At 40.7% G+C, this 22705-nt stretch overlaps 1 protein-coding gene across 4 annotated transcripts in view; it reads left to right on the forward strand.

The window, feature by feature from the left end:
- Positions 1-22705, forward strand: part of MAST4 (microtubule associated serine/threonine kinase family member 4) — a 567608-nt gene that overhangs the window by 385593 nt on the left and 159310 nt on the right. Inside the window, exon 1 of one of the 4 annotated variants that reach the window (XM_030322258.1) lies at positions 16134-16592. The exons of 2 other annotated variants lie outside the window; for them this stretch is intronic. In XM_030322258.1, the coding sequence (XP_030178118.1) occupies positions 16501-16592 (92 nt within the window). In that variant the 5' untranslated portion in view covers positions 16134-16500. Of the gene's footprint in view, positions 1-16133; positions 16593-22705 lie in introns of those variants that run through there. One more of the 4 variants, XM_030322280.1, reaches the window with a different exon arrangement.

The following is a 22705-nucleotide window of genomic DNA, read 5'->3' on the forward strand; positions in this document are numbered from 1 at the left end:
TAATTATGACACTGTGCAAATGTTTAGTTTTTCTTTCTTCCTTTTTTTTAAGTCTCAATGGTTTGTTATTCTGTGTCTCATTTCCCCACTGGCTTAAAATTGGCTTTTCACTTTACCATGCTTGGCATTGTTTCCATGACAAGGGATCTAAAGAATTACACTTGGCTGGGGCAGTTGTAATTGGGTATCTCAACCACTAGAGGGAAGTGACTCTGTTATTCGTTCTAGGGAGAGAAGGTGTTTAATCTCTCAAATTCACCTGTTCGTTGACCCTTAGCCCGGAAGGGGTTGTCCTTAACATTGGGACCACCTCTGCCCCTGTTCCAGAGAAGAATCTGTGGGAAGGAAAAGACAGAATTAAGGCCATTGATCTAGGACTTGGTTTATATAGTTATATCTACCCAGAGTGTGGAGTATATCCACTTCCTTCAACACAGCTCCCAGTGGATGAGGAGCTTTGCTGGGGAAAGTGAGCGGTTCTTCCAGAAGCACTTCATCTATTCGTTTTCAAGTAACAGCATGAGTAATACTTTTAAAATACCAGTCACTGCTCTCAACCCTTAAAAAATACTAACATAATCCTAGCAACTGTCCTATGAGGTAAATATTCTTATTCTAATTTTGCAGAGTAAGACACTAAAGTACTCAGGAGTTAAATAACTTACCCAAGATCCCAGAACTAGTATGAAATGCTGCTGGAATTACAACCTGAGCAGTGGCTCCAACCCATGTCATCAACCACTGTGTGATCCTGCCTCTCCATGTACACCCAGTTTTCCATGCATGAAGAGACATGCACAGAATTATGACCAGTTTGAGTCTGCAAAGGGGAAAGATATTTAGGGTCAAAAAACAGAAAAAGAAAACTGCAGAATCAAAATTTATGCCATATTTTATCTATGAAAACATATTTTTTTTTTACATTTAGCATACCTGAAATCAGGTTGTTAACTTACAGCTTTATTAGATGAAATAAGATATTTGTCTGAAAATATAACATACTGACTCCATTAATCATTGAACAATCACAAAAATGTACCTTTGGGGAACCATTTCTATTTTAGATCTTAGCACTTCATGAGAATTCCCAAGTATGTGTGCTGATTGCTTAGATAAGAACAAATAGAAAATACAACATGTTTCACAGGAAAAAAGGTTTAATGTGGGATGTGGGAGCATTTGACAGCATGTCAAATGAGACTTCCAAAGGTAAGAATCCCTAGAACCTTGACATTTTAAAAATGTCCCTGAATTCTGCTTCTCACTTCTCCAAAGCACCTTTTCACCACGTCTGTCTCTCCTCACCCCTTCTAGTGCGTAATCTGCTTGAGGGCTATTTATTTTCCCTTAAGGAAGTCAGTTATTTACATTAAAATAAAAAATCATAACAGTAAGAACATTTGGGGAGAACAGTTTGTCTTCAGAGTGATTTTGCCCAGTCATTGATCAGTCAAAGTTCCCTGTCCCATGGAAGTACGTGACAGCCCAAAATTATTCAAGCAAATGGGGCACAGTCTGTGGTATTTGAGAAAGGCACACCAGCATTGCCGGTGTATGGGTCTAGCCAAGAGCTATATTGACACACAAGTGTAGCCATGTGAAAAGACTATTTTTTATTGTAAATTGTTATTCCACCCCCCCCCACTGACATTTTGAAACCACCTCTTTTGAGGAAAGAAATAGCGTTTCAGATAAACTCTTAAGGGAGCTCCCAAGAATCTGCAATTAAATATTTACACTTGGCAAAAGTGGTTTCAACCACTGTGTTTTAAATGATATTTGTATTCTGTGTCTCATTTTCATTAATTTTTTAATCTATAGTCAGAGAATAGTCAGACTACACACACACACACACACACTGCGAATTTTGCTTTTGTAGCTTTATTCTAGATTTCTCCCTTAGGGCTTTTTTTTTTTTTTTTTTTTTTTTTTGCTCTCCACCAAGCCTGCACAGGTTTTAGAGGGAGATGTAGAAGTGGTGAAATTCAGAGTTTAAGTTTGCCTGGTGTTGACAGCGCTGTGGAAGGTTCAGTGTGACAAGAAGTTAAAATAATTAAATAAGGTGAAACGTATGGATTATCAGGGGATTGCTTTTACTCATCTCATGTTTTGCTTATTCTTTTTTAACAAAGAAATTGAAGTAAATTTTTAGATGGCCTTGGGAACCCAAGTAATTGTTTTGAAATCAATAATACATTTTATTTAGAAGTATGTTCTATTTATGAAGTCAGTTTTCATACCCAAAATTATAGAGCAGTCTGACCACAGCTATTCTGTATTACTTCATCTCAATTCATGATAAGTTTATCTGATCATATTTCTCTGTGAGATTTTCTTAAAAATTACTTAACTAGTCTTGGAAACTTGTAGATAGGAATCTAGTCTAGAGTTTCCTGAAATCGGACAAGTAGATTCGATGTGACTTGACTGGAAAACAGATGTTATTTACTTATTTTTTTATTTACTGGGCTTTTTCTAGGACTATAGTGTGTTAGGATTTAGTTATTCCCTCCTGAGATACTTATCCTTTGGGTGAAAAATAAAAATAAGCATGAGTCAGAATTGTGTCAGCGAAAACTTCTCAAGACAGGACTCTGAAATATAGGACCTTAGATTCCTACCTCACTCAAAGAAGCGTTCATGGCCTCATCTACTTTGAGGTACTGATTCAGGTGGGAGAGGGATGTTACAGATTCTAGGCATGACATTCTTCCATACTTATTATGCATTTATAAAAAAATGGCTGTCTGGGTTGCATGCTCTGGTCTGTTTATCTGTTGTTTTCCACCTGTTCTTTTATTTGCTTCCCTTGGAACTAGCACATCGAAAAAAATTCAGTAATTTATATCGTGGCTCATATTTATGAAACATGACAAAGACTTCTTTTCCCCTCCGCCTCCAAAATTCTCCTTGTTTGGGTACTTGCATTAACTGTGGGGCTCAATCCACAGACCACATGGTGAGTGATGGGTATTAGACCCATCTGGAACTTCCATTGCCTGTTCTATATTTTATAAGCATATCCTAAAATGCCCTTTGTAATTTGGTAGACTAGGCCAGAGCTCTCCAGTTAGGTAAATTACGTGCAGCAGGCTTTGCTCTCCATTAAAGTTGAAAGTAACAATGCGTCATTTTAGGTACCCGACAGACACCTGGCACGTCACTGAAGTGAAACTGTTCCCATTTCTGGGACAGGATCACTGAATGGATCTTTCTGAGCCATGAATTCCACGGTATTGTTTGTTTGTTTTTTTTAAGTTTCATTTATTTATTTTGAGAGAGAGACGGTATGAGTGGAGGAGGAGGGGAAGAGCAGAGAGAGAGGGAGAGAGAGAATCCCAAGCAGGCTCTGCGCTGTCAGCACGGAGCCCGATGCGGGGCTCGAACCCCTAAAACTGCAAGATCATGACCCGTCCACAGTATTGTTTTTAAAGCTGTGGTACTAGGCACTAACAGAGGATAAATAAAAGAAATTATTACTTTGCAGGGGAGAGAAAGGACTTTGATAATGTCACATGACACCCAAAATGCTCACTGAGGATTATGTTTATCTTTTAGCCCCTAACAATTTGCTGTCTGGTGTTTTTGAACAATTGAAATTGTCCCTCCCTGAGCTGCCACCAGAGACAGCCTGGACCGTCCCACTTCTGTGTGTTTTCTTATCAACCAGTGTTATTTGAAGGGAATTGGAAGATGAGTTGGCAAGTCTGTTTGATGTAATAATGGAAAAAGTAACTAAAGATGAGGAAATACTGTTAAAATGTATGATGTGTTTTAACGTATATTAAAACAACAATAACAGAAATGAAAGTAAAATAAATCACTTACGATGAACCGTTTCCAGTTTTGCATGACATATACACATCTTTTTCTGTATGCACACATGTTTATGTGATACATAGTTATACTGCTGGGTATGCTACAACTCCTACCATAGTTACACTACTTCTGTTTTGGTTTTGTTTTTTTCAACACAGGATATTGCCATACTGTGATATAATTTATAAGGATGACTTTTGCTGGCTGCATAGTTAGTAAATAAGCCATCTACCCTTGATGCCTGTGCGAACAATAAAACGGTGTCTACATCAGGGACTGAGAACCCTTTCTACGCGAGGTTTTGAAGCTTCACTTCTATTTTTCTTTAATAAAGAAAGAGATGACTTGGTGGCCATTACTCTCGAGGAGCCTGTTTCCACGTTCTGATTGGTATCATTCACTAAACATACCCTGTAGTTGTAAGTGGGCTCTGCCCTATTCTTCGTAACTTTCTCTAAAACTTTCAGGGTATGCTACAACTCCTACCATAGTTACACTACTTCTGTTTTGGTTTTGTTTTTTTCAACACAGGATATTGCCATACTGTGATATAATTTATAAGGATGACTTTTGCTGGCTGCATAGTTAGTAAATAAGCCATTTACCCTTGATGCCTGTGCGAACAATAAAACGGTGTCTACATCAGGGACTGAGAACCCTTTCTACGTGAGGTTTTGAAGCTTCACTTCTATTTTTCTTTAATAAAGGGGGGTGGGGAGATGACTTGGTGGCCATTACTCTCGAAGAGCCTGTTTCCACATTCTGATTGGTATCATTCACTAAACATACCCCTGTAGTTGTAAGTGGGCTCTGCCCTATTCTTCGTAACTTTCTCTAAAACTTTCAGTTCCCCTTCAAGTATGAACCCTGCTGGGTAGGAACATCATCACCATTATCCACAAAACTGTTAATTCTTCTTTTTTTTTTTTTTTCAACGTTTATTTATTTTTGGGACAGAGAGAGACAGAGCATGAACGGGGGAGGGGCAGAGAGAGAGGGAGACACAGAATCGGAAACAGGCTCCAGGCTCTGAGCCATCAGCCCAGAGCCTGACGCGGGTCTCGAACTCCTGGACCGCGAGATCGTGACCTGGCTGAAGTCGGACGCTTAACCGACTGCGCCACCCAGGCGCCCCAAAACTGTTAATTCTTAGATCCTCAGGTGGGCGTGGTTGACTGCAGAGTAAGAGCAAGATCAAGGTGTGGAAATGGGCATTTGCCAAAGAGGAAGAGAGGCACTAGGAGAAGAGACGAACAGATGAGCTGTGTCTGTTCCTTCTAAATGGGACGGAGGGTTTTGCTGGGCTAGTTGACATACCTGAGCCAGGAGCCCAGGCTGTGAGGTGGTGGCCCACAGGTTGCAGACCTTGAGCAACTCTTTCGCGGTGCTCAGAATTCTCATCTATTCACTGCGGTGGGGTGGGGAGCAGTGTGTGTTGATCATGTCCCCAGAAGGATTGAATTTCCAGCCGTGGAAAAAGATCACCCTGTCCAAGTTTGGTTTTAGTCATCTTTTCAGAGGATACAGAGTAATACTGCACTTACTTCAGCCATGTTTGTTGAAAAGGATTGTAAAAAGCTAATAGTTGTTTTTTGGTTCATTTCTTTTTTTTTTTTTTTAATTTTTCAATGTTTATTTCCCAGAGAGAGAGAGAGAGAGAGAGAGAGAGAGACAGAGCATGAGTGGAGAAAGGGCAGAGAGAGAGGGAGACACAGAACCTGAAGCAGGCTCCAGGCTCTGAGCTGTCAGCGCAGAGCCTGATGCAGGGCTTGAGCTCACAAACCGTGAGATCATGACCTGAGCCGAAGTTGGTTGCTCAACAAACTGAGCCATCCAGATGCCCCGTTTTTTGGTTCATTTCTTAATGAATCATCAAAATCTGCCTAAAAACCACAGACTTAAATATTCATTGTTCTTTTTGTTTATCATCATGAAGATTGTCAGTAATGACAGTGCTTTAAAAGAAAAATCATCCAACCAGTTGACAAAAGGCAGTATGGTTTTGGAAGCGTCCCCCTAGGGCTTGTATGTAGAAGTTAAAAAGAAATAGAAAAACAACAGGTTCATGTATGGTGGGTTTTTTTTCTTAAACCTTACAAAATAATGTGCGTGCATCCATGAAATCTGCTGAGTATCTATGATGTACTTAGAGGCATACACAGATGAATAGAAACTATCCTTGTACTCAGAGGGCTTAACGCCTAGTGGAGAATTGGACCTGTAAACAATTGTGCTCTAGTAAAAAGACTGGCATAAAAGAAGTGTTTGTATGTATAAAGTTCATTCGAGATCCAGGAGGAATAACTGTTAGGTCTGCAAGAGAAAGTCAGGCTGGCTTAGCTGGAGAGGTAACCTTACATCTCTCACTTGAAAGATGTGCAGAAGTTTTCCAGGCAGAGGAGATAGAAATTCTAAGAACAGGGAACAGGGTGTGCAAAGGCAATGAGGTATGGCACAGCTCCCGCATCTGGGGAGCTCACAGTAATTCAGTATTGCTGACATGTATGTGTTTTTTCTTTATTATTGGAGCATAAACCATAAGGGGGTGAGTGTCAAAGGATGAGGGAGGAGAGATAACAAGGGACTGTATTCATAAAGTATTCAACTTAAAGAGGTTTTGATTTCCCCATAAAGAACCTCTCAAACTCTAATGTGCATAAGATTCCTTCCCTCCCTCCCACCCCACCCCCCCTCCACACTTTGATGGAATGCAGATTCCTGGGCTTCATGCCCAGAAATCCTGAGTCACTGGGTGTGGAGAAGCCGCCTCAAATCTGCGTTTCTCATAAGCACTCCAGGTAATTAAATGATGGCCGGACAGAAACCGTACTTGAAGAAACACTGCTAGAACAGTGGGGAACCACTGAATTTTCTTTCCCAGCAGAGACAGTAAAATGATTGTGAGCACAAGTTAGTGCTGCAGCTTTGGAGGAATAGATTGGAGTGGAGAGGGTGAGGATATTTTACTAACCCAGGTAAAGGGGTGATGGAGGCCTTGACCAGGGGGCCCTTTGCAACGTGAAAATCTGCTGCTCTTTTATCATTTTATGTACTGTGAGAGCTTACCCAATTCACTTTGCTCTCATTTTCTAATTTTCCCAACTAGTGTATTTTTGTAACATTTAAGTGAGATTTTTTTTCTACTCTCTTGTGTCTTCTATTTCTGTTGAGTACATGTCATCTGGCCTTATTTTTCTGTTATCATTGATGTATTAGCATTCTTTATCATTCTATATGTCCTTCATTTCCTAAAACCCGCCTGTAGAGATCCTTCTTATTTCACATCCATAGATACTCCTCTGTCACCCATCTGCCACTATATTGGATGACATGATTGACTGTTGCTACAGCTCTTAAAACTGGAATAACTTCTTTTTATTTATTTATTTCACATTTATTTGTTTTGGAGAGATATATAGAATATATAGATATATATTATAGATCTATATTATAGAATGTGGGGGGGAGGGGCAGAGAGAGAGGGAAACAGAGGATCCAAAGTGGGCTCTTTGCTGACAGCAGAAAGCCCAATGTGGGGCTCAAACTCACTAACTGTGAGATTATGACCTGAGCCAAAATCGAGAATTGGAACCTCAGCCAACTGAGTCACCCAGGTGCCCTGGAAGTTTTTTGATAACTACTAACTGGAATATAGTTGTCTCCTCTGATGTGTCTTAACAATACATTGGTTCAAAGAATATTCCTGTGGTTGGAACCAGAAACTTGGTCTCTGCCTTTCAGCCCTCACAGTCTAGCTGAGTAAAGACAGTAAAATCTGAGTTATCTAGCCTCATGGGAAATAACAAATTTGTGTTTGTTGGGGAGAGGGGAAAGGTAGTCTTAAATTACCTCTAATAGAATATTTTGAAATTAGGAACATCGTTTTATTTTCCTGCATACGTGTGGACTAATATTAAAATAGGGCTCACTTTCTCAAAAGTAAATGATTTTTCTGAGCAATGAAAGAAGAAAGCCTTCATATACAGCACAATGAAGTAATTTTATAATTGAGAGCTGTCCCCAGAAAATGCAGTTTGACCAGTCTGCAAATAACACGTATATTCAACCAAAAACACAGCTCTGTATGGATTTATAACCCAGTCAGCTTTGAAAACACCTATTTGCCCAGTTGCCATAGACAGGTAAGGATTTATGTGTAGAAACTGTTATTTTTCATTTTTAGATTATGAAATCCTCTGAATAGGAAAGACTTCATTTTTAAAGCAATTTTAGTATTTCTAAGGTTTTAAGGCTTTTACATGTGCATTTTATTTTGTCAGAAGATGCCAATCCAATTTTAAGAAAAAGTCCTTGTCAAAGTGTATAGTTTTAAGTTTGTAAACTCTTGAAAGTATTCTAAAATTCGCAGGAACATGAAATTTCAGGCCATGGTAAAAAAAGACTGTCAAATATATGGCTTCTGGGAATGGAGTTTTTTTCCTAATTAAAAATAATAGGACTCATTGTTAAAATATGTGTGTGTGTGTGTGTGTGTGTGTGTGTGTGTGGTGTGTGTGTGTATACCCACACACATATATATATGAATAAAATCATCCATAATTCTACACTTACAGATGGCCACTAAAAAGACTTTGTTTAGTTCTTTTTTATTCATATGCACTCACATATTATGAACAAATTATATCATAACTGCTCCATTTTGGGTGGCTTTCTTTACACATATTTCAGGAGCATTGCCCATTACCTCTATTTTGCACATGTGGTCTTTGTTTCCGATGGCTACTGTAATAAATCATGACATACTAAGTGGTTTAAAACATGTATTTATTTTTGTAGAGTTCTAGAGGTCACAAGTCTGAGATAGCTTCCCTGGGCCAAGATCCAGGTATGTCCAGGGCCCAGCTTCCTCCAGAAACAGTAAGGTGGAATGTGTTTCCCTGACTTCTCCAGCTGCTTTCTAAAGCTACATTATCCGCATTGCTTCCTCCACTTTTAAAGCCAGCAGGGTAGCATCTTGCTTGTGTCACACTGCCTTCTTCTCTAGTCAAAACTCTCTCCCCTTCCCTCTTATAAAGACACTTAGGATTACTTTTAGGGCCCACTCTCGTAATTAGGATCATCTCTCCATCTCAAGACCCTTAATTGAATCACATCTTCAAAATTCCTCTTGACATACAAGGTAACATATTCACAGGTCCCGGGGATTAGAACCTGGACGTCTTTGGAATCCATTATAGTCCATCTTTATTGGTTTTATAGTGTTTCATTTTATGGCTATTTCAGTTTTTACTAGCATTTGCCTTCATAAATTAACATTTATTAACATTATCAACACCTTGTGCCTTTGGGTTTTTTTGCCCATAGTATGGTAAGGAATTCTGAGATTAATTTCCATATGCATGAATGTTTGTGTATATAGTTGATTGTATAAGTTCCAGGATGTCAGTTTATAGTTAAAATGTCTATCTGTATGTGTATATTATATGTATATTTTGTAGCAAACATATACATTTATATGTGTGTATCTGTGTATATAAGAGGTATGTATTGGTGTGTGTGTTTCCATTCTCCAGATAGCTTTCTAGATAGTTGGCAGGGAGAACTTCTCTCCTTATGCTCTTAGCAGCATTGAGTAGGATCTTTATTTTAATCTTTGCCAATTAAACGGGTAAAAAGATACGAGTGATGCTTTGAGTGCATTTTTATGATGACTTATTAGATTGAACACTTTTCATTCTAAACACTATATTCCATGAATTAATATTTATTTTAATAGCTTTATTAGCAGTGAAAATGACATATAGTAATAGATGTAGATACTAAAGTTTGCTTGAGAACTTGGCTAAAATATTTTGTGTCTTGTGTCTTAAGTTAAATAATAGCCTGTGATTTGTGGAAGAATTTGTATCAGCTTTAGCAACGGGATAAACTTTGGATTGTTAACAGAAGTGTGTGGTTTCTACCTCTGTCTGTATATGCTCCTTATGTGGTACCTTATTGGAAACTCTTAACTCTTACTTTAATGGGATAGTTTTCCATAACTTTAGATGTCTGACCTGGAAAAATATTCAAGAAAAAAAGAACTGATAAATTAACTTTAATCTTACATTACAGAAAGGTCTTAGTGTCAGCTACTAAAGGGCTAAATATAACTACCCTGACCCACTTAAACCAAATTGACACTTGTGATAATTGCACTGTAATTCATGCTCAGGAGCTGGATAAGAAATGATGAACCTTAGACCCAAGCTTCTGGGTCAAGAAACTCCAGGTCCTTGAAGTTAATTCCAGATTGAGAGACTATTACAATGATTAGTAACTGAGGGTCACTGTTACATTCAAAAAGCATTTAGCATTTCATATAATCTAATTACATATATGTATATGTATACATACATATAGCTACATATGCATGGTCTCTATTTTCTGAGATTTTGAAATCTGTGACAGTAGACCTGCTTAACTGATACAGCATATATAGATAATGAAATGGACTCATGAAATTGAATAGGAATAGATCAAAAAAGCTTTTCCAAACATAAATAAGCTGAATCTTCAAAATATCATGATTCTCTACCTGACTTTGCTATCAAATATCTTTCTAACCCTGAGCAAATCTTTTTTTCCTCTTCTCCTTTCTCTAACATTCATGTGAATGGGTGTATTGAGGATTTAAAGATGGAGGAGATACAGCCCCTTCCCTCTTACCCAAGGGCGATTGATCTGCAAATGAACAGAGATTTTGATGTGGTGGGAGAACCTTTTTTTCTGCGGAGGCTGTCAGGAACCGAGGCCATTAGAGGGATATTCAGCGTGGTGGGGTTAGGGAGCCTCAAAGGAAGGCCACCTAGAACAGGTGGCAAGAAGTTCGGTCTTAAAGTGAGATGGGAGTTAGCCTTCCGAGTTTGTCAGATGAGGGGGGGCTGATCTCCAAGACTCGTTCTCTGCTCTAAGATTGGATTGCTTAGTTCTGTTAGGGGCCAGTACTGTGTGTCAGTTTTTAGTGGATCTTCGAGCCTCTGGTTTAGGATGGAGAAGGCACACTGCTCTCTGGCTCCCTCCCACTCATCTCCTGTAGGATGACCCTTGCTGCCCTGTAAGGATGGTAGACCTTTTCTGTCCACATCTATCCTGGAGCTCTGACAGACTAAGTATGCAGCTCCTCCCAGGATTTTCTCTTGTTTGAAAGCCAGAGGATGGAGGGCAAGGGTAACACACTTGCAAGCAGTGATTATGACACCCAACCCCGTCCTCTGTGCTGGGCTGCCATCATGCATGTTCTCCTCCTCTTCTCTGTGTTACACATCAAGGAGTCCCTCGTTTGAACAGCACTTCATTGCTCATAATCATCTGTTCTCTCCTCTTGGGTTTTTGTAAGTTACTGGCTATTTCCTACATTTCCTGAGCCTGTGATTCTCCTGGGATCCAAGGAGTACCTGAGGAAAAATGTTAGGTTCTCTTCCCGTTCTAGCCACTCTTAAGCCTGTCCTTTGCTCTCTCAGACCTTGTCCTTCAACTCGCCCTTGGGGATTATGCAGTTCTCTGCCCAACCTGCCAGGAAACATAAATCAGTTTTATTGTGTTTCCTTTGGTTTATCTATTCACTTTATAAATGTCAATCTACCTTGAAATATTGTTTAAAGTTTTTTTTTTCATATTCCCAGGATAATGTAACCTTATTTATTATCTATCTCTTGGTGTTCAGCATTCAGACTTATACCTACAAGTTAATTTTCATTTACCTTTTTATCTTCTTTCATAGTTTGCTAACATGAGCAAAAAAATGGTTTAATAATACTAATAGAGTTTTCTTTCAACATACTCCACATCTCTAGCTCCACCTTTAAGTTTTATTCCTTAAGATGTGCAGTGATTACAAGGATTGCTTATTCAGGATGGGCAATTTTCTCTTCACACTTCTACCCTTAAATTCACAAGACAGCATTTAGAAGCCAAAGTAGACCTGTAGGTGTGGACAGCAGTGGGGAAGGAGTCACTTCTAGGTGTTCTAAAGATGGGGATTCATAGAGGTCAAGTTTAGTTTACAGCACAGTCCCCAGACTAGGCCAAGATCAGGCAGAATACCTTTGGAAACTCAGTATCAACACCACTTTTCATTGTGTCTTATCATTGGAATTGGCCTTGTGGCCAGAGTGTCAGTGCAGGGAGCCACTCATCTGCACTTGAAAGCTTAGTTTCCCACAGTGTTTAAGTTCAGGGGAGGCTTGAGGGATGTTATCTTCAACACTGTTCTATGTATGGTGGGAGAAAACCCTATTGCATGGACATGGGGCAGAGGGTGGGAAGCAGAAGGGAGAATTCAAGTCAATGAAAAGAACATGGAATTCTTTGTTTGGGGGGTTGGTGAACAGTGAAGAATTTGATCCATTCTTAAGTACTCATTTTATCCTAAGCCAGCATTTCAGTAGCATGACAAGGTTATTTTTCATTGTCATTTACCTTTCTTATAAAAACAATGACTGATAATATCATCTGATTAAGTGAATGAGCATTCTGGATCACAAAGCTTGTCCATTAATGTGTAGGCTTAGTTATTGTGCAATAAGTAGAAAATCTTGCTAAATATCTGTATATTGACTTAGACTGGCTGTAGTCTTAGGAATTCCCAATAATCTCAATTTCCTCTTAGTTCTTCACCCAGTTTTACTGCACTTGCAACTAAACTATACTCTAGTTTCTGCCCATGTAATTATTTTGTCTGTACAAAAATGTCAGTAGTTCTGACAATTTTAATTCTTGTGTTTGCTGACTGCATTATCTTCTGAATCATAAGTTCTCAAATCAAGTCAAACAGGTTAGAAGACAAGTTACACTTGAGCATCACACCTACTCTTATCTTAAATGAATGTGGGAATGTATCAGCCACTTTCTCTGTATTAAGTAGTTCATTTCTGGCTCCTCACGCATTTTGCCTGTTTTATTTTTTTTCATTTTGGATACAACCCACATTTTCCCAAGCCTTTTAAGTGCAAAAACTGTGTTAAAGTATATGTAGTTTAAAAAAATTATGTTTTTTTCCCATCCCTTTGAGAATTTTCAGGGTGGGTTACTCAGAATGTATAGGGTGGAGATTGTAATGACATCTGCTCATAGGCCAGGATATTTATCATTCAGTCAAGAGAAGAAAAATATGTTTTATGCATTTATTTACCCATGTTAGTTATCATTGTTGCTCAAATACCTGGGCTTTTCAGGGAGAATAGAATGCAAGAGTTGAGAAGTAGAGAATCATGAGGTCTTGCAACCATCCAGAACTTGATGTCTGTTCACTGTATCTCCTTCAGGTTACCTCTACTCAGACACCCTTATAGGAGGTCCTTTCTTGTTTTTTTCAGTCTTTTTCATCTTCAGATCCAAAGAGTCTTCTGCATTGTTAATTCAGTATTCAAGGGCAGTTGTCAAGTTCCCTAAATTTTCTTTCTGCACTTTCAACACAGTTTCTTCAACATGTAATTTATTAGTTTTTTTTTAACTTTAGAGAGAGAGATAGAGAGACAGTGTGAGTGGGGGAGAGGCAGAGAAAGGGAGAAGAGAGAATCCCAACCAGGTTCCGAACTGCCAGCATAGAGCCGGATGCAGGGTTGGAACTCAAAATCTGTGAGATCACAACCTGAGCTGAAGTCGGCTGCCCAACTGACTGAGCCACCCAGGTGCCCCTAATGATGACATTTCTTAGAGTGATGTTAAGACATAAGGAATGTTAGTACTTCTCTTTTCAGTTACAGAATATAGATAAAAATTAATAAGAGAAATTCTTTAGAGCTTCATTCTCTTAAAGTATCTTCATGGAATTCTTAAGAAGTTGAGATTCTTTGAAAAAAATCAATTGACCTGCTACCACTAATCATTTTAGGGCATCTTAAGGGAAACATAGATACCAAAGCATCTGAAGTGTCTCCATTCAAAAAGTAGTTATTAACTGCTTGTATAAATCAGGAACTGTCAGATTTTGGGAATACAGAAATCAGTAACACATGACTTCAGCCTTGAAGAATTCACAGACTCATATGGAAGATGGAAGACCGTAGTAAACAGGCACTTACCATACAATGTGACCAGCACTGCATAGAGGCATGTTCAAGCCACCACCATAACAGAGGGCATGGTGTGGGGTGTCCTCTGCTCTGTTCCCATTCCTTTTAATATTGTATTCTGTTAACTTCTGTGTATTGCTAACATTTATATACATTGTGTTCTAAACACTGCTTACAAGGCCTTATGTATGCCCTCTCATTTATGGTAATCTCAGAGGTTGTCCTATCCTGAACCCCCAAAAATGGGGACAATGGTCAGAAATTAAGTGATTTGCCTCAAGTCATAGTAGTTGTTGGATCCAGAATTCAGACCCAAAGTTGTTGCTCTTAACCAATGGTCTATCCTACCATTCTAAGAGGGAGACATAATTACAAGCTTTAGTTCTCACCCAGGGGTGATCTTGCCCCCAAAGAACATTTGGCAAAGTCTACAGACATTTTTGATTGTTACAAACTGCGAGTAGGGGGTGGAAGGCGGGATGCTGCCTAAAGTCTTCCGGTATACAACACAACCCCCCAAACAAAGAGTTATCCAGCCTAAAATGTCCAAGTACTGAGGTGGAGAAATTGCTTTGGAGCTTGGTAGTTTGTGTCAGCCTTTAAAAATACTCTTTTAGGGGTGCCTGGGTGGCTCAGTCACTTAAGCATCTGACTTTGGCTCAGTGGTTCGTGAGTTTCACCCCCCCCCCCCCCAAGTCAGGCTCTGTGCTGACAGCTCAGAGCTTGGAGCTGCTTCAGATTCTTTGTCTCCCTCTCTCTCTGCCCCTCCCACACTCGTGCTCTGTCTGTCAAATACAAATAAACATTAAAGAAATTTTTTTAAATACCCTTTTAAATCCTTAAAAGCCTGTTTTTAAAGTGTGGAGCAAAAAATACTGAATCAAGTTCCTAAGTATCTGGTGAAGTGTATTTTGTCACTTGTTAAATTGAGAAAAATATTGCCTTCTTTGTCTACCTTAGTAGATTTCAAGGGTCTGAGGAGCCTCAGTGAGAATTTCAAAAGATGATGCATAAGAAAGCCCTATACAACAATGATCAGAAATTCCTAGAGTCCTTGGGGTGAAACTTTTTCTGGGAGTCACAAGAATTACATAGGATCCCAGAGTGCACTCCTGTTGTCTGTTTACAACTCCCTTGTCAGCTGACCTCTCTTCCCTTGTCACTCTGCTATTTAGGTAAGCAAGTTTGTCTGCAACTTGCTTAACCATTTTTTGAGTCTTTTTTTTTTTTTTTTTTTTACTAAAATCTTGTTTTAAAATTTACTATCTCTCACTGTATTACGCCAATTTAAGGCAGCTAATTTAAATTCTTTTTTCTTTTTTTTTTTTTTTTCCTGTATAGACTTTTACACAAGCATTTGCCTGTTAGGGGAGTTCTTTGAACACCATGCCTTTCTTCCAGATGAACAACAGGAACGCTGATTTCATCTTCCTTTCAAGTTCTAACACATGTGGCAGGAAAATAACTCTAGCATTTGTTGACTAAGTGCCAGGGAGCGTCTGTACAGGTAGGAGCTGGCCATTCCCTGGATTTGTTGCAGTCCGCGAAGCCAACAGCTGTGCCTGTCGTAACTCATCAACTGGATGTAAACTCATAAATCCAGTTGACTGGGGTTTTAGGTGAGTGTGGCCTCCCCTTGGCGTGCTTTTCCTACAAACAGCGTCCGGGTGAAGAGTAATTACTGACTTCCTAGGAGTGTTTTCATGGTGATCCATTCTGCCGTGAATCACAGACCAGCCCTCAGGTGCGCCCAGCGCTCACCTCGGCGGGTGCGGGCCGCGGCTGGATTGATTGATTGATTTGGGGGGAATGATCCAACTGCGGCTGCGGGCCGGGGGCGCGGCGCGGGCCTGAAGATGCTGGGGTCCGGGGTGCTCCGGGGCTCGCCCACGGGTCCCCACCCCACCCCACCCCCAAGCCTGCCCCCTTTCCCATGAGGCCCAGCTCCCGGGGGAGGGTCTGCCGGTGGGGAAGGGGCCCCGGCCCAGCCCCTGCCGGCGGAGGCCGCACAAAGGTGCCCTGTTCAAGTCCGCCTATAGGCCCGCTCTCTGCAAGTGCTTTTAAGTTTCCTTTTTTTCCGAAGGGGGAGAAGAGGCGCTTTTTCCATTTCACTTCTTTTCCTTGTATGTAGATACCAAAAGGAAACACGGCACTGGGCATGTTCGGATGTTGAATGGTTTGCTGATAAGCAGCAGCCTCCCGGAACCGAAGCCTTAAAATAGTCGTCGCCCTCCCCTCCCACCCCCCGCAGGAGCTGCAAATGGTATCTGCCAAACAGATGACAAAGTACCTTGGACTGAATCACACACAGACAGCATTTTGTGCAGAACGCACGGCCCAACTCTTGTAATTACTGTTTATAGCTGCCCAGGGCTGACCAGGAGAGGGCAAACCCGAGAGGAAATAAGTTTCCTGAGCCTTGGAGAAATGGCTGTGTGTTAATTAAAGGCTAGGGGTACTTCTCAGACAGGCTCCAAGTTCTTGAGATCACAGTTCACAGCACGTTTCCTCTGGAGGGAGTGAGTAGATAATTGGGATTTTTTTTTTTTCTTTTTGTTTTTTTCTTTCTTTTTTTTTTTCTTTTTCCGTTCTCCACCCCCCGCCTCCTCCCTCCCTGGTCTGGCCTTATGGCCTTGAACCCGCAGTGAATTGAAGAGAGAACGAAATGGATATGTCTGACCCCAATTTTTGGACTGTGCTCTCAAACTTTACTTTGCCTCATTTGAGGAGTGGGAACAGGCTTCGGCGAACACAAAGGTAAAAACCACGGGGATACTTTGCCTGGAGAAGGGAGTGTGTTGGCTTTGGAGGCGGCCAGACTGCCTTAACAGCTGGGGTTCTGTTTAGACGGTGGCAGTTTGAAAAGTTTCTGCCCTGCCAGGGGGCCGCTGTTTCAGGTATTCTGTCATCCTCGTGGATTTCCTGGGTAATCCCGATGGCCTGTACTTCCAGAGTTGTTCTCCTTTTGAAATGTGGTTCAGGAGGGGAAGGGTTGTGAGTGGAGGGGAGAGAAATAGAGGAGGAAGATACTTTGTCTCTCTGATGGGATCTTTTCCAGCCCTTTCCTTCACCCAGACGTCCGAGGACGCTTCTGCTGCTTTTTGTAGAGCCTCTCAGATGTTACCTTCTAGTAAAGACTTGACCTTTATAAGGTGCAGATGTGCAATGCAAAGAAAGCTCAAGTTAGCCTGTTTCCTATTGTCTGTTTAAAAGAGACAGGTCCGCGTAACTTTGCCGTTGTTGTTTGTTTGTTTGTTCTTGTTGGTTTGCTGACATTTATTCTTAATACAGGTTGGCCTTTTCAGTTGGTAAAATACCTGACAGAAAAGGTGGAGGCAAAGACAGTTTTAAAACCAGGATGAAGCTGGTGGCAAAAGTGAAAGGCAGTTCCGACATTGAGGGAAGATGATTTTAAAGGAAGTGTTTCTCTTCTGTGCCTTGTGTCCGGCACAGAAAGGTGGCATCGTTGTGGTTTTAGAGGGGCATACCTTCTGAGTTGCTTAAATGTAGATTCTTAGTTTTTCTTCCAAACTTGACTTGGACATACACGTGCTCATATGTGCGTAAGAGCAGCGGTGCGGTCAAATAAACAGGATGCTGGCTATCAGATTTGGAGCTTCTGAATCTCTGGGCTCCAGTGTCTCAGGAACACAAGAAAATGGTGTACTCTATTGTTACATCTATAGCATCTTGTAGTATAACTTCTGGTACGTAATACTTTGGAAAACTTTGGAAGGTTCCCATGGTATTTCTCAGATTTCAGAAGCATCCTGGAATACTCACAAGTGTCATGTTTTGCATATGCGCATGCACACACACACATATAAAACACACACGTGTATGTCTGATACTGAGTAGATTTTAAAGTCATACTACCTTTAATGCAACTTGAACAGAGTTGGTACCAATAAACCGTGTGAGATTCTCAAGTTGTGCCATTTACATGAGGTAGCTGTGCTTTTCTTGTTCTGCTATATATATTCAGAGACCTTATCTTTTGGTGTTGGTCATTTTTGTTCGAGTCGTATAATCCATGCACCTCTCCCCCAGCAAAATAAACACAAGTAGTTAGTTGATGAGATAATGCTGTCTGTGAATAAGACCACCACTTTCATGGCAGTAAAGTCTGTAACTTCTTACCTTTTCAGTTTGCCGAGGGCCCTTAAGTATTCCCGAGTGGTTTAGTCCTGGCTATGATGCAATCTGTACTCTCACCTAGAGCCGCTTCTAGAGAGCAGTCTGCTCTGACGTCACACCTGTGTGTCTGAGTCTGAAAAGCAGCTGGAGCCTCTAGCCATCTACCTGTTGATAATACTATTGAGCGAATTCTCAGGCCAGTCTGACCCTGACTTTCCAGCCCAGGGGATTCTAGTTCCAGCCCAGAACATGCCAATTCAGACAGCTCACACGGGCAGAGAGCCCACATTCTGAAGTCACTTAGGTTCTTCCCAGCAAAATGGGAGAGTGTGGGAGGGCTTTCTCTACTCCTTAAGTCATAGACCTGTTTTTTTCAGTTCAGGGAAACAGAAAAGGGGACGGATTTTCTTCCCTCCCTTCTATTAGTGTAGGTTGTCACAGCCCGTCTGTTACTGGGGATTTCCAGGATTCCCAGAGTTTGCACATATGTGTCTTGAAGATCCTGTCTATACACATCTACTTATTATTGGTCTCAAAGACCGGCACTACTTTATATTTATTATGGAGATTGGCAAACTTGAAGGGCAGGTGTCTTCCGGTCCAGGGCGATGTATGTAGTTGTTGCATTCTCTTATTATACACTGATCAGTTCCAGCTCTGTGTCCTTCCCTAAGGACATGTAGCATATGCTTACAGTGGGTGGGACTCTTCCCATTCTGTGACCTCCCTTCCCTGCTCTAAATCCTGTCTCCTCCTCCAGCCCCCACATTAACCCCATTCCTCAGCTGGCTCATCAGGTTCCCTAAATCTGTCCTTTCAAAAAGACCTCGCCGTCCTCAGGTTGTCCTTTAGCCAGTCTCATTGTGGGTGCGCCTGGTGTTCAGGTGAGGACCCCTTGCCCTCAGGTCATGTGCCTTAGCCCTGGGCATATCTCTGTGGCCCAAGCCGAGCTTTTCTGAACACTTGCCGACTTGGTCTGATGGATCATTCATTTTACGTGTTTTTCCTAGCTACTTGTTCTGATTAATTTAGTAACTTCGGGAACCTCATCCTAACCTTTTCTTTAATATCAGCTTCTTGCATCTATCAAAGACTGAAATCCAGCTTGGAGCATGTGAATGAACATCTTAGAGCTCTTTGGGATGGGATGTTTATACCACTCAGACAAAAGAAGGAGAAGGCGAATGGTTTCCCATTCTCGCCTTAAGTCTGTATTGTATGGGCCGTTGTCATCATGGAAGCCTTTTTGGTTTGCTCCATCTCATTTGCCTTGCCAGTTCAGCATGGCTTGGTTTGCTCTGTCAGAGGGAAACTTTGAAGTTTTGAAACTGGGCCTGCCTGGGCCTGTAACTTCTAACTCCCGGAGTTCTTGCACACAGGATCCTGCAGACCTAATCCCGGGCCTAGATTGTTACACAGTATTGACGAACTGACAGCCTGAATTCCTTATCCTGAATCCCAAGGACAATTTACTGTTCCCTTCATTCTTTTTTGTCTTGACTGTGACGGACAGCACTTGTCTGGGTGCACACTGACTTTGTCTGTGTTTTGCCGTAAAGCTCACATGTTCCATTGGAAACTGTTTGTTTTTTTGTCATGTCATTTTCATTTTAAGGGAAATTTTCTTCTTTTAATTTTATGAAAATTTTTATAAATATTCTGTAAAGTCTTAAGCCCTTCAAAATATCTTTACTTCCTCTTGCCTTGCTGTCAAATTCTTTGAATGATCGCAAGTGACACTGTCTTAAGGTTTATACTTCTAGGGAAGTTTTGCCTGGAAAATACCTCATAGCTTCTGCCAGTAAACTACTAGCAAATCACATCTAGCACTGTATAAAAACAATTATTCATCATGACCTGTTGGTCCCAGGTCTATGCACAGGTGGTTCAACACCAGAAAATCAATCAATGGAATCCATCACATAAATAAGCTAAGTAAGCATTATCACAGGATCACAGAAAAATCCATTACTCATATGACAAAAACTCTCAGAAAACCAGGCATAGAGGGTCACTTCCTCAAGTCGATGAAGAATATCTACTTAACACAGCAGTCCGCCCTAATCTGTGGTTCCACTTGGTGCAGTTACCTGTGGTCAGCCACAGTCCCAAAGCAGATGATAGCGGCCGAACACTGGGTCACGATGCTTACATCCTTCGCCTGACTTCATCTCCTCGCATAGACACTTTGTACATCATCCCGAGAAGAAGGGTGAATACAGTGTAATAAAGTTTGAGAGACAGGCCATATTCGCCTAATGTTGATTACACTATGTTATAATTATTCTATTTTATTATTAGTTACCGTTGTTAATCTCTTACTGTGCCAAATTTATGAACTTTATTTTATTTTGGATGTGGAAGAAAATGGTGTATATAGGGTTCGGTACTCTTTGGCATCTTTTGGGCTTCTTCTGGGGGGTTTGAAACATATCCCTGTGAATAAAGGGAACGGCCATAGAGAGACACTGGAAGTTTTCCTTGCTGAGATCGGGTAGAAGGCAAAGATGTCCCATCTCATCAAGCACTCCTTTTCAACCGGATGCAGTTTCTTTTTTGATGTCTGCCTTGATCTCCTCTTTCCCTTTCTCATTTCCTCAAGGCCGACTCAGTACAGCCATTCACCTGCTGCTTTGAGGGACCGAAATCTACAGCTGCTTCATGTTACCATTGATGTCAGTGACCTTTTTCCCCTGTTGTATTAAAAACTTTTGTGGGGAAGAAGATCAGGCTTCTCTTTGATTTATATCACATATGTAAAGAGAGGGCTACCATTGATTTATAAGTATTGCTGCTCAGTTTTGAGGTGCGACTTTAGTCTTGATGATACACAGTCTAGAGAATCTAGAAGATACTCGATTTTTAACCTTAATGGTCAGAAATCTGTCATGTTTTCATTGGGCTGACCTCATGCTATCCAAATCTCAATGACACCTAAATTGAGTGTCATTTTCCATGCCAATAAGCACCTTGTGACTCAGTTTATCACTTGGAACAAGTTTCCTAATGTATTTTGCGAGAACCCATGGGCTAAAAGTTGCTTTGGGGTTTTTTTGTTTTTGTTTTTTCTTTACTTAAAAGTTGTGTACTTTATTATTTCTCAATTTTATTCTTTCATTTTTTTTTAACATACATCCAAGTTAGCGGGCATATAGTGCAACAATGATTTCAGGGGTAGATTCCTTAATGCCCCTTACCCATTTAGCCCATCCCCCCCAGCCACAACTCATCTAGTAACCCTCTTTTCTCCATATTTAAGAGTCTTTTATGTTTTGTCCCCCTCCCTGTTTTTATATTATTTTTGCTTCCCTTCCCTTATATTCATCTGTTTTGTCTCTTAAAGTCCTCATATGAGTGAAGTCATATGATATTTGTCTTTCTCTGACTAATTTCGCTTAGCATAATACCCTCTAGTTCCATCCGTGTAGTTGCAAATGGTTTTTTTTTTAATGTTTTCTTTCTTTCGTTTTATTTTTTTTCTGAATTCATATTACTCAGCAGTTGCTCCGAACAGCAGGTACATTCAGGGATCTTTAACTGCTGAATGTATTGAATTTTTATGTATGCTTCATCTTCCTTTCAGAAACATCTGTAGTGTTTGGTGAGTTTTTCTTTTTGTTTTCGTCATGAATATGTGTCTCTAAAGAGTATGAAGAATACACTTCTCTCTTGTCCTGACATGTGGGGTATTAGTGAATTTGTACCCACCCCTTTTATGGAAAGTCCCATTAAATCCACATTTACTGAGCATCTATTGTGTGCCTAGGCACTGCAGCCCAAAGCTGAGTCATAGAATTGCCTTCAGTGAGGACATGCAAATGAATCATTGCAAACCAGGGCAATAGAGAAGTATTTATAAGGTACATATAAGCCATAGGAGTGGCCAGTGGGGAAGGGAGACTTTGGTCTCAAGGAGCCAAAGGAGAAGCCATATGGAAAAGACAATACCTCAGGGAGGTTTTGAAGGATAGCTTTCTTCTATTTATCAGACCGAAGGACAGGGCCATCCCAAAGGGCAAAAGAAATGGTGTGTATGAAGGCACAGTGTCCTTAGCAACAGAGTTCAAGGGACTATACATAGCTCAATATTGCTGGAGCATAAAAAACCAGAAGCATAACTCAGTATTGTTGATGCATAAAGTTTGCAGAGGCAATACAGTATACCACAGTGGTGAAGAAGGTTGATCTAAAAGCCAGTTCACCTGGGTTTGAATGAGATTGGGTAAGTTCACTGGACTAGAGTTGCTCCATCTATAAACCAGGGACAGGTAAATTACTTACAGGATTGTTGTAAGGAGTAAAATATGCTCATATGAGTAAAATGCCTAACACAATGACTGGCACATAAAAACTATCAGTAGATACTCAGTATTCACATTGTTTCTATCGTTACAACAAGGGGATGAGTAGTGGGCGATCAGGCTAAGGATGAGAGTTGAGGCACTTGCTGTTTGTGGGAGCTTGCTTGGCCTTTACCCAAAAGGACGAAGGCCTATCTGGCAGCTTTGGGGATTTTAGGTCTGTGAGAGGAGGGTGGGACCTGGAAACCAATGAATGAGTCATTGCAGTAGCCTACCGAAAAGGTTATGCAGGCCTGAGGAAGGAATACGGTGAGGTTATGACTTTGAGAGAGACGAAGGGTATCAAGTTGATAAAAATTGATGAACCATCGGCTCTGAGAGACCAGGAAACGTTGCATAGTGGCCCTGGGGATTGTGACCTGGGAGATGAAG

This window comes from Lynx canadensis, chromosome A1 (assembly GCF_007474595.2).
Source record: "Lynx canadensis isolate LIC74 chromosome A1, mLynCan4.pri.v2, whole genome shotgun sequence".
Lineage (NCBI taxonomy): Eukaryota > Metazoa > Chordata > Mammalia > Carnivora > Felidae > Lynx > Lynx canadensis.